Raw genomic sequence first — 11,886 nt, 5'->3', positions numbered from 1 at the left:
ATGTGCGCATGCCTATTTTCTAGAAATGATTTATGATAAAGTGGTTAAGAAATTTGGATAAGAGGTATATGGTTGTTGGCCCCTTACTCTTTCTTTTCCTTTATTCATGCTAATTTTAATTTCTAAAATTTCCTTTTGTATTTGAATTTGGAAATTTAAGTTAATTCAGAAGAAAATAAAGAAATTAGACAATAGTTCTTTAATAAATTTTCCAATCAAGCTAAATGTATGAAAATGAAATCTAAATATTTTTCTTTGATTGGTTTGAAGAACAATTTCTTGAAATGAAGGAGATTTTAAAGTCGGTGCCTTTATCAAGGATCCGGTCAAATCGGTGACCGATCCATCAGGATGACCAATTGAACAAGGTTGGCATCAGGATTGACCGATTCTTGACTGGTCCGAGCTATTAACAAAAATCGGACAGACCATGGTCTGGTTCGCGGTCAAACCGGTTGGTCTAGTCTAGGTTTGAAAACACTGGTTCAAACCTCTCTAGACAAGATCCACCCCCATGACTTATTAACTGATTTGTGAGACTTGCATAGTGTACTGTGATGCTTCAGGTAGTCAAGCATCAACACTCGTGTCTCTAGCTCATAAAAGAGATTAGAAGTGCCTCTATAATTCGTTACTATTTACAGCCATTTTCAAAATTGACGTGAATCTAGCGAAATGATGACATCATATGAATTCTAATTGTGCAATCTTTTGTCTCCAAACATCACCTGTAGAGGCAAATTAGCATATGCTTTCGCATACTGTATCATTCCTCACCATCATGTGTGTTGAGTAGGGTTTTCTCCTAACATTCTTGAGCTTTGACGAAGGTTTAGCGTCTCCCAGTAATAATATAAAATAGGAGATGAAGTAGAGAGGGCATGAGAGGAGGAAAAGGCAATTCTAGTGAACTCTAATGCCTGGTGGCAGGTGAGGAATGGCAAATCTCTTGTTGAAGAGTTTTCTCAGTGGTTAGCCACTGAGGTCGGTAGGGGTGCTAAATTCTGTATGTTCAGAAGTCAAGAAGTCCCCTTCAACGAGTAAATTGATAGGTTATTTATACTGAGAGGATCAAAAGGGTTGGTTGAAAGGTTTATGCCATGTGGCAACCCTAGTGCAAGAAATCAATGAAAAATAGGCGGTGGAGTGTCAGGAGGGATGGGCCAGTCATGGACTGCCAGGTGTCAAGATGATACGAGCCGACACCATACTTGCTAATAGGGGATCGAGAATAGGTCGAGTCATCCTTAACGAGTCCCGCTCTGAACCCACCAAGTCAAAACTCTCAAAAACATCTCAAAGAGATAAGAAAAACCTAAGATCCCGCCACCTATCATAAGTCATACTTTCATGGAGCAATGCTCACGTGAATATAAACTTGCAACAATTCTCTATTAGTAGCATTTGTTAGTAAATTCAAGAAATTATAAAACAGGAATAATAAATTTACTTTTCATAAATTTGAAATAACAAATTCACGCGTACTCGAACAATCTCATGCTGACGTAGTGCGAAAATTGGGCATCTACACCCACAATGCTTGGGTGAGTAACCAAGCTGATTTAACCTGGAAATTGAACCAAACTAGCCTTACATGATTGGTTCGCATGGGGACCGGTTTAATTCCCCAGTTAAAAAAGTGGGAACCAACTTTGATTTATTCGGTTTCCGGTTTCCGACATTGAACCGGTTTTGATCATGAGGTTTTAAGGCAAAAATTGCTGAATAACTGACAAATTGAGAATGATGATTTGGTGTATACTTTCTGTGGGTCAAACAGAGCCTGAAAGATCAGCTCAAAGACAAGTGCAGGTTTTTGTCCAGGAGATGGAGAACTGAGTGTCCGTCCGTGTTCGTACTTTTTTGTTTTTGGTCTGACTGTGTCTGTACTTGCATCATATGAGTTTCACACTTAATTTTCGCATTTGAAATTCTTTATCTTTTTATCAATGAATTCATAGTCATCAAGACATGAAACATATGGGCACTCCAGAGGATAGCAAAATGGGTGGACACAGAGGATAGCAAAATGAAACAGAAAAAAAGTTGGCTGGTTTCGGGGTTCGACCAGTTATATTCTCGATTCAAAATTGAGAATTGGCTCTGACTTGGCCACGGCCACTCACGTTGGAATCAATCACCCCCGCACGGCATAGAGAGACACATGACGCCCACCCTCCTAGGTTCAAGCTATCATCGCGGGGAGAGTTCAAGCTATCATCGCAGGTCTTCTCCTCATCAGTATTGAAATCGGCCATAGCCACGGATCTAAGAATGCAACCTCACATCCGAGGTCCCCAGCCTCAGGCTACCCCGAATGTAGGGTCACCTGAGGTTAGGAAATCCTTTTGTGCGGTGGTTAGACCATCGCTTCCGGGGGGGTTCCATCGATCTGCGTAATGGCTATGGGCTACGATTGGTGAGTGTGAGGTGACCGGGGCGTAATGGCTATGGGCTACGATTGGTGAGTGTGAGGGTTGGGGCGGGGGTTACCATCGATCGGCATAATGGCTATGGGCTACGATTGGTGAGTGTGAGGTGACGGCATGGCCTCGGAGCAAGGGTGGGGCTATCGGCTTCGTGGGACAGGAAGGGAGCAATGGAGGAAGAGGGAGATGTGTTTGGATTTTGGGATATATTCTTTGAGATACAAGAATATTTTGATCCTGCATGATAACTTACTAGATGAACTTACCTGCTAACCATTCCTCGTTGAAATCATTGGACTAATAACAACTTCGTCCATTTAAGAACTAAACCGATGTTCGGTGGTGGGATTTAGAACATTGTATTAATTGTGATATGCATAACATGGTAGAGAAGAAAGATCACATCATGTCATATTCACTTTTGGGTGTGGGACTGTGGATACATATGGGCACAACTTACGAACGGATCAATAGCAGATCCACAAGAGCTCTGATGAAGGCAGGGATCATAATGCAAAGTGAACCCAAATTTGGCAAAGATAATGGAAGAATGCGTTATTGTTTGGGGGACCATAGGCTATAAAGTACAAGGGGTCTCACTGCAAGGAAGGGCCATGTCATTGCTCGTGATCGCTGTCCACATCTTTTTGAATCCTAGCAGCGTCCACCCTCTTCCATTTTTTCTATCTTTTTCCTTCCAAGAGATGTTTGATAGAAGAGGACAAACTCAAATCATTCATTGACTTGTTAGTTAAAAGACTCGAAACTAATCTTCTTTATCACGCGGGAGTCTACTTTAAGTAGACAAAATTACGTCTTAATGAAGTTATTGGAAGCTTCGTTTCGACCGCGAGAAACAAAATCACGTACATGTCAAAAGTCTCACACTTAACCGGCTTGTAAAGCTTGTAAAGCGTTGTTTCATAATCCTTCAGATAACTAGGCTTTTGCACACATGTTTCAGGAAAATTGTCCAAAAATTCTTAAATCTATTGTACGGAGGCCAATTTAGTCCTAAACCTTTCAGTTGTATCAATTTAATGTTAAAACCTTTTTTTTTACAGAAGTCTTAAACCTTCTAATGATTTGCCAATGTAGCCTTTCCTACCAAATATCTAAATTATAGGTTTATCACTGAATTGGCAAATCTTTAAAAAGTTTAGGATAAAATTGACACAAAAAAGTTTACGACTAAATTGGCTGTTCTTCAAAAGGTTTACGACTAAATTGGCACAATTGAAATGTTTAGGACTAAATTGGTTGCAATACTAGAGATTTATGACTTTTTGGACAATTATTTTCACATGTTCCTATATCATAGAAAAACAAAAAAGGAACAACCACATTGCATGTTTTGTTTAATATTAGCATCCATTGGTCATTCATTAACGTCCCCTTTGTTGGTACCTGGTATGAAATGTTGACCATTCTTCAAATCGGAGATGTTCGTACTAATTTTGCATACCCATCACAGGGAATATAAGAAATGGTGCAAAGGTTTGAAAAAGGAAATAATCGAAGCTTCTAATATAGTGTTTATAATTGTCTAAAGTATGCTTTTGTTGAAGAATTCGAGTCCACATGTCAAAGAACAACATGGCCCACCCGGTCAAGCATTCGCACGATTTTAATCATAAACAAATGCTGCATGCAAATTAAGCTACTCCTTAATACTGATTAAGTGCTTTTAATTTATTCGATTAGATCTGAAGGGCTGGTACTTAAATGTGGGATTAGGTTAAGAATGTGACCAAGTGAATTAGCTTGGCGGGAACATATTCACAGCTTGGTTCACATTTGGAGCAGTTCTCAATGGCAGACCTAACCCTTGACCCACAGAACCAAATTGGTCTAGGCTCCATTGTCCTTTTAAGTAATTAAACTGTGGCAAAAGTGGAAATTAATATGCTAATTATTTCGTGTGATTAAGTGCGACTAATTCCATATCCGGACCATTCCAATCTTGATAAGTGTCTTGCCTGATCCATTGAAGTTAATGGGGGTATCTTAACATGCTTAGAAATTATCTATCCAAGATGGATCTCCTCGTTATAGAAAAAGTAAATACTAGATTTTTAACGTAAAAAGTCACCTACTCAATTAGATAGAGCCCTGAATTTTTCGGGTCACATAGTTGAAAGCACAAAGTTGACTACATTTGAATTTTGAGCTAGCCTGTTATGAATCAAGTCGAGTTCAAGCATTCGACTTTTATTAGTTGTGTTCAAGCTACACGACTCAATTATATTCTCCAGTACTCAAAATTGTAACCATCTCTATTGCAACTCAATTTTTTTGTTCTATGACTAGAAAATCCATTTCGATTAAGCCAAGCGTCTAGTACCTCCCTAACCTTTTTTTATTATGTGAAGTGTGAGTCAAAACTCAAGTGGATGACTTAAACATGAAGTTATTTGCACTTAGTTATATGAGGGATTAAATATGTGTGTGCACCTAATCCAAATTTTCAAGCCCATTCACTCGTCGCTAAGCCGATTTTATGATAAAACTAAAGCAATTTGATGCAGAGTTATAATGGATTGGTTTATGATATTGATAAAGAGCTTAAATATACAATGGATTGTATATTGAATATTCATTAAGTCCTGATTTTGTTTATGGTGAGGAAGGCAGGAAGTTTCTTTTTGAATACCTTGGCAGATTTGCATCAAGTTCCTAAACAGAAAAACTAGGCAAATGCAGATTCATTTGCTAACAAATCAATTCCCATAAGCGGCCGTTTCTATGTCCCGCGGCTCTATACATGGCAATTTTGCCGCATCTCTTATCAATTGTTGGACTCAAGTGTTTTGATGTCAATCGTCTTGTCGGTGGCCATCCAACGGAGGAGCACGGCGAAATTACCATGCTGAAGGCCGCTAGATCGTGGCAAAGGCACCTACAAGCACCTTCAATCGCATTGCAAAACTGCTAGACTAACACACAGCTCCAACAACCTAAGCAAGTCGTTAAAGAGCTTTATCTTGATTCTTATTTGGACCTTGGGATCACCGGAATTGAAAACTTTCAGAAGTTATTTTCTCTCTAGGGAATACAAAGATACATGAGGAATTAAGGGTACAAAGCGTGTGAGTATCGGCATGTTAAAATAAAAAAACGCATCCGTGGAGCCCGCCCAGCAGGATTAGGATAGGCCACGGAGTCCCTTGTAGAAGTTTCAGCTCCCTTTCTTTAGTCAAGCTACCTATTAATCAAACGCCAAGGTTCAATCACATTGCAAAACTGCTACACCGACACACAGCTCCAAAATGGAGTTCTCTATGTTTTCTTGGCCCGGCGGTGGCCAGACGGCCCACCTCAATATCCATTTTCCAAATGGAAACCTTCTAGTGTTGCCACTCTTCGTTTAACCCACGGCAAACGTTAGGGAAATCAGTGGGAAACGAGGGGCACCAGAAAGTCAATCAATGTTCAAAAGGAGGGTGGACTTATGAGCTCCTCCTCTGCAATCTGACGGGCTCCAACTCACTCGGCTGTCCTGTAGTAGCAGATATTAGATTCCTCCCTCTGCTTTTTTCTCTTGCTTACCCTGTATCAATCAAATACTTCAAGCTCACAAAAAGTTAAAAGGATAGTTGGCAGAGGCAGTGCAAAGCCAAGGGTCCTCATTTTTCATTTGTTTATCTTCACAGTGGTTTCACTTTTTAAAGTTCTTGGCCTCATGGTCTCCAACTGCACAAAAGAGAAGGCAGTACCCCTTTTCTCAGCTAAACTCTCTGTCTCTGCAACTAATAACTGCAGCTACCTCCATTCTCTACGAACTTTCCCCACTTAGTAGTTCCTTCCCTGGTGAGCTCACTTCATTTCTTGGGTCACTTTCATTGTTTGGAGTAAGCTTTAGCTTTTGGGGGTCTGTTCCTGGAACCCATCACCGGGTTCTCCCACTCTTTACTTTTTCACCTGTTACATGCTCTTCCTAATCCTGATCTATTTGGTAACCAGAACGACAGGAGCTGGAGTTGGTCACCCTCTCTCCACTCTCTTATCTTCTCACTCCACTACGTCTCCGCTTTTTTTCTTCACTATGAATTTGTAGCCAACATGTGCGGCTGTGACCAGCTCCAGAAACCATGACTCCAAGCTCCAAAAATCTGCATACCAGTTTGAGGGCTTTGGTTTTCAGCCTCCTTCTGCTTAGTTCATCCGCTCTAAACTCAGATGGTATCCTCTTGCTCTCCTTCAAGTACTCCATTTTGAGTGACCCATTGTCTGTCCTGGAGAGCTGGAACTATAGCGATGTTACCCCATGCGCCTGGAATGGAGTCACTTGCACACAGATTGAGGATCCCGGAACACCAGCCATGTTCAGAGTCACCAGCTTAGTCCTCCCCAATAGCAAGCTTCTGGGCTCAATTCCCAAGGAGCTCGGCATGATTGAGCATCTCACGCATCTTGATTTATCTAGTAATTACTTCAATGGATCCTTGCCTTCGACTATCATCAATTCCTCCACGCTTCGAGTGCTCTCTCTATCCAACAACGTGATCTCAGGTGAGCTGCCTGAGTTTATCGGAGACTCCAAAAGCCTCACGTTCTTGAATCTCTCTGATAATGCACTCGGTGGAAGTATTCCTGAGAACCTAACGTCCCTCAAGAACTTGTCTGTTGTTTCTTTAAGGAGTAATTACTTCGCAGGTGGCGTTCCTAGTGGGTTTGATTCGGTTGTTGTCCTAGACTTGTCCTCAAATTTGCTGAATGGATCTCTGCCATCAGATTTCGGAGGTAACGGTCTGCGTTACTTGAATCTCTCCTACAACAAGCTTTCAGGCCCAATACCGCCAGGTTTCGCCTCGAAAATCCCAAGAAATACCACTATCGATCTCTCATTCAACAACCTGAGTGGCGCAATCCCGGAGTCACTGGCTTGGGCAGATCAGAAAACAGAGTTCTTAGCGGGCAACGTGGATCTCTGCGGCAAGCCGCTGAAGATCCTGTGCTCCATCCCTTCAACACTCTCCACGCCACCCAACGCCACCACAACCACGTCACCGGCGGCCATCGCAGTCATCCCGAAGACAGTCGACACCGATCCATCGGCGAACTCAACCGGAACATCTGCTGCGGCAAAAGACCAAACGCCCGGCGGGCTAAAACCAGGGACCATAGCAGGAATCGCTGTAGGCGATCTAGCCGGAATAGGAGTCCTCGCATTGGTCATCCTCTACGTCTACCAAGTCAGGAAGCAGAAAAACGACAACAAAGTCACCACGACCAACGAGCCCAAATCACATAAGAAACCAGAGCCAGCAGCGGAACAAGACCCAGACCCGGAATCAAGAAAACCCGCGAGCTGCTACTGCCTCACGATCAAAGGCCAAGAAGCATCGACCTCCGAATCATGCTCCAGCGAGGACGACGAAGGCAAGGACTTGCCCGCAGCTGCGGCGGCGACAAACAGCGACCACCACCAAACGGGGACGGGGGCGAGCCAGAAAACAGGGACCCTCGTGACGGTCGACGGGGAGACGCGGCTGGAGCTGGACACGCTGCTGCGGGCGTCGGCGTACATACTGGGGGCGAGCGGCGGGGGGACCATCGTGTACAAGGCGGTGCTGGAGGACGGGACGGCGTACGCGGTGAGGCGGATCGGGGAGAGCGGGGTGGAGAGGATGAAGGAGTTCGAGCACCACGCGAGGGCGATCGCGAGGGTGAAGCACCCGAACCTGGTGCGGCTGCGAGGGTTCTACTGGGGGGACGACGAGAAGCTCGTCATCTACGACTACGTCTCCAATGGCAGCCTCGCCGGCGCATGCTCTGGTTACAGTAAGCTTTCTTTCTTCCTCCTCTGCCCCCACGTTTCTTCTTTCCTCCTGCTTTGATGTTCTTGTGTTTTTTTTTTTTTGGGGGGGGGTCTAATTCTTCTCAAATAATTGAAATTCCATGCCTATTTGCATTTTGATCGAAGGAAAATTGAAATCCATACTAAACTACAAAAAAAAAATCATATCACAAAATTTCAAATTACAAAAAAGGAATTTGTGTTCTTGATTTTAGAATCTATGAAATTACTTTATTATTAAGGTACTGTTCTGTCATGTGATGTCGTGAGAATCACTCGCAAGTTATGAAACAAATATGATTGGTTTTCTATTTCATTTTTGTGAATGATGGTAACGTCTTTTCCATTCGACTTTGAGTCTTGGAATTTCCATATTATTAAATTTGCATGTTAAAAAAATGAACAGCGAATTTGCGGTTTCCGAAAACAAAAGGAGTTCACATGCAGAGACAAAGTCATGTTCCTTAACTTATGTGTTCTTGCGGGACCAAAATTGCGTTTGATTGCTCGGGGTTCCATCCATCCCCGACCCCAATGAATGGACAACGAAGGGGTCGGTCGGTCAAGTGATTCGGGTTCTCGGATCTCGAAACATGCTCAAGCTTCTTTTTGTTGGTAAAGTGATAGATATAATTTGGTCTAAAGATTGATTCATCCAATATATGTAAAAAAGGACATTTTTAGGATCAAGTTTGTTTCCTCGTAACTTTAGGACATGCAATTCCACGATGCCAAGTGGCGGCGGTCCATTGGACGAGCTAGCACAACTTGGACCTAAATCTTTGGTGTTTTGGAATCGAAATAATTATTCTTTTCAGTATGGCAATGATTTTTCTCCACATGTGTAGCAATTTTCTTTTTGATAAATTTTTCTAAGACTTGTACCATTTTTCTTATTTCTTTATGTTGGATTAACACAATTTTCAAATCCGATACCCTTCAGGGGGTATCAAGATTTGAGGTCAGATCTGCACTCAAGGAATGTCTCCTTTAATATTCTTTCAGGTGAAATTAATAAAATTCCCAGCTTGTTCTTCTCGTGATTATAATTGAATAAATCTATAAGTTTGAAAAAATTAGGCGCAAAACATAAAATATTGAAAAATGCAGCTCCCCAAGCTTGATGAACACTGTATTTTATTATTTGTAGGGTACGAAAGATTTGGCATATTGTGTGTGCCCACCATGTGCAGTGTCGGTCTATCCTCTGTTGAATTTGAATGTTGTTTTTAGCTGTCCAGTTTAATTAATGTTGTTTTTCAATTTGCTGGCCCGAATTACGAAGTTATTTTATTTTAATCATGACTAATCGTTCATATCATAACTTCAGAGAGAAAAAAACTGAAAAATTGATTAAACTTACATGTTATGCTGATCGGATTGCCATGTGATGTGGTACTTCTTTGAGCTTACAAAATGAGTATATTCGACTTTTATTTTAGGAAAATGAATCTTATTTTCATGAATTAAAAGATATAATCTCTAGACAAGATGCATTGGGTGTATGAAAATCGTCTCATATGGTCGTGTTCATTATATTTTACATCGGCATTGAACTTAATGAAATTTAGTAAATATTTTTAGATACTCACGAATCGATGGTAACAATTTTCTTCTAATCCTAGGGAAAGCAGGGTCGTCCCCATTTCACCTCTCTCTTGAACACCGGCTCAAGATCGCGAGAGGAGTTGCCCGAGGGCTCGCTCACATCCACGACAAGAAGCTTGTCCATGGCAACGTCAAGCCCACCAAGATCCTCCTCAACTCCGACATGGAACCTCTAATCTCCGACCTTGGCCTCGAGAAGCTCGTCGTCGGCAGTGCCAGCCACCACATGACAGCGACAAGTTCAGGCTCATCGAACCGGTTCGGAAGTCAGAGATTCGGACACCATCAAGATCTTTTGATCACTAACGTTAATCATAGTAACAACAGTAGCCCATTTGTAGTGCCCACGAGCTCGAATCTCGGAGCTCCCTCTCCTTATCAAGCGCCCGAGTCCCTGAAGAGCTTCAAGCCGAGCTCGAAATGGGACGTGTACTCGTTCGGCATCGTCTTGCTCGAGATGCTCACGGGGAGAGTGTTCCTGGACCGGGACCTGGCCCAGTGGAACGCCGGTTCGGTCAGCAACGAGGACCGGGGGTGGGTGCTGAGGATGGCCGACGTGGCGATCAGGGCCGACGTGGCGAGCAGGGAGGAGGTGGTGCTGGGTTGCTTCAAGTTGGCATTTGGTTGTGCCTCACTTGCCCCACAGAAGAGGCCCTCCATGAAGGAAGCACTCCAAGTTCTTGAAAAGGTCATGACGCCATGATTTGATGCTGTTTTTCTGATGTGATGCTGAATTTGCTAAATTAGCGGGATTTGGGTCCCTTTGAAAAAGCTTGGCCACTAAAAATCAAAGTGTTGTCTTTCCTTTTAGCCTTTTTGACTTGGATGTAGCAAGGAAGGAGAGGGAAGTAATCGATGAACAGATGGGTTTGGTTTTGCTTGGCGAAAAGTAAAGTGGGATTGGTCGGTTCTGCCTTTTGAGAATCCCCAGCTTGTCCTATAATTGGTGAATATAATGATGTCCGAATAACCTAAGATTCACGGGCTATGTACGTTGTTCATCCTTTTTCAACATGAATGAGACACGCCCTCTTTAGCAAAAGGTAGATGGACAAAGGACCCACCAACGTCGTGAGATTTCGTTGAGGAATTGGGCTAGTGGGATCAACATTTCATTTTAACTGGATTCTTGAAATGAATAAGTGATAGCTCTTGAAACTGTTACGGTAAGTAGTTTGATATTGCTGTACAGTTAGAATGTTGAATTTTATGAGACTGCATGTGAGATGGAGAGAGAGATAAGTACCAAATCAGTCCTAAAACCAATTTTGCTAATGTAGTCTTAATCTACTGCGAAATTCCAAGGGAAAATTCTAAAAAAGTTCATAAACTTATTGCAACTGTGCTAATTCAGTTCTAAACTTTTTTTTATTAATTGAGCCCTACACTTTTTGCATTTATGTCAATTCAGTCTATTAGGCCAATTTTGGCTGAACTATGCTGACATGGACGCCAGCCGTCTTAAGTAACACGGTTGGCGCTGATATTGACAATTTTAATATTTTTTCGAATTTTTTTCTTCTTATTTTCCTTTTCTTGCTCTTTCTTTTTTTTTTCTTCCCTTCTTCCTCTAGGTCCGGCAAGGTCCCTCACCATGGCTGAGCGAGGCTTGCCCCCGCCTCGCCTTTAGCGGTAGACGAGGTCTAGCCGACCAGAGGAAGAAGGAAAAAAAAAAGAAAGAGAAAGAAAAGAAAAAAAAGGACATAAAAAAATTCCAAAATATATTAGAATGTAATTAAAAAAATGTCTGCATTAGTGCTAGTCGCGTCACGTAGGATGGCTAGTCCATGTCAGCGGTTTTCGGCCAAAATCAAAAGGTTTAGAATTCAATTGGAAAAAAAAAAAGATTTTGGACTGAATTGGCACAATTACAATAGGTTTAAAACTTTTTTGGTAAATTTTCCAAATTTCAATATAGCCATTCTAGTCAATTACCATAAAAAACTACTGACATGGCATATAGTTATCGTCAACCGTCCTAAGTGATAGCTGACATGAAAATATGGATCGCCACGTTAGCGATTTCTGGTGACGAATGGCCAGAAGGAT

At 42.1% G+C, this 11,886-nt stretch overlaps 1 protein-coding gene across 2 annotated transcripts; it reads left to right on the top strand.

The window, feature by feature from the left end:
• The first annotated feature begins 5,596 nt into the window (after nucleotides 1-5,596).
• On the top strand, nucleotides 5,597-10,879 carry LOC115690385 (receptor protein kinase-like protein At4g34220). 2 transcript variants are annotated; one of them, XM_030616714.2, is made up of 3 exons: nucleotides 5,597-6,941; nucleotides 7,086-8,213; nucleotides 9,855-10,879. In XM_030616714.2, exons 1-3 carry the CDS (start codon nucleotides 6,521-6,523, stop codon nucleotides 10,538-10,540), a joined length of 2,235 nt encoding a protein of 744 aa, XP_030472574.2. In that variant the 5' UTR covers nucleotides 5,597-6,520; the 3' UTR covers nucleotides 10,541-10,879. The 2 variants fall into 2 exon arrangements, with proteins under 2 accessions (XP_030472574.2, XP_030472573.2); XM_030616713.2 differs by having other exon boundaries at nucleotides 5,597-8,213.
• The last annotated feature ends 1,007 nt before the right edge of the window (nucleotides 10,880-11,886 follow it).

Source organism: Syzygium oleosum, unplaced genomic scaffold (assembly GCF_021117445.2).
Source record: "Syzygium oleosum isolate NSW1041296 unplaced genomic scaffold, Sole_v2.1 Sole_v2.62, whole genome shotgun sequence".
In the NCBI taxonomy this organism is placed as follows: Eukaryota; Viridiplantae; Streptophyta; class Magnoliopsida; order Myrtales; family Myrtaceae; genus Syzygium; species Syzygium oleosum.
This window is presented reverse-complemented; position numbering and strand designations above follow the sequence as displayed.

What these genes read in the sequence shown, in the direction of transcription:
- LOC115690385 (XM_030616713.2), top strand. Translation starts at nt 6,521, where the DNA reads ATGACTCCAAGCTCCAAAAATCTGCATACCAGTTTGAGGGCTTTGGTT. An exon ending in CGGCGCATGCTCTGGTTACA is followed by an intron (nt 8,214 to 9,854) that starts GTAAGCTTTCTT and finishes TTCTAATCCTAG; the next exon opens with GGAAAGCAGGGTCGTCCCCA.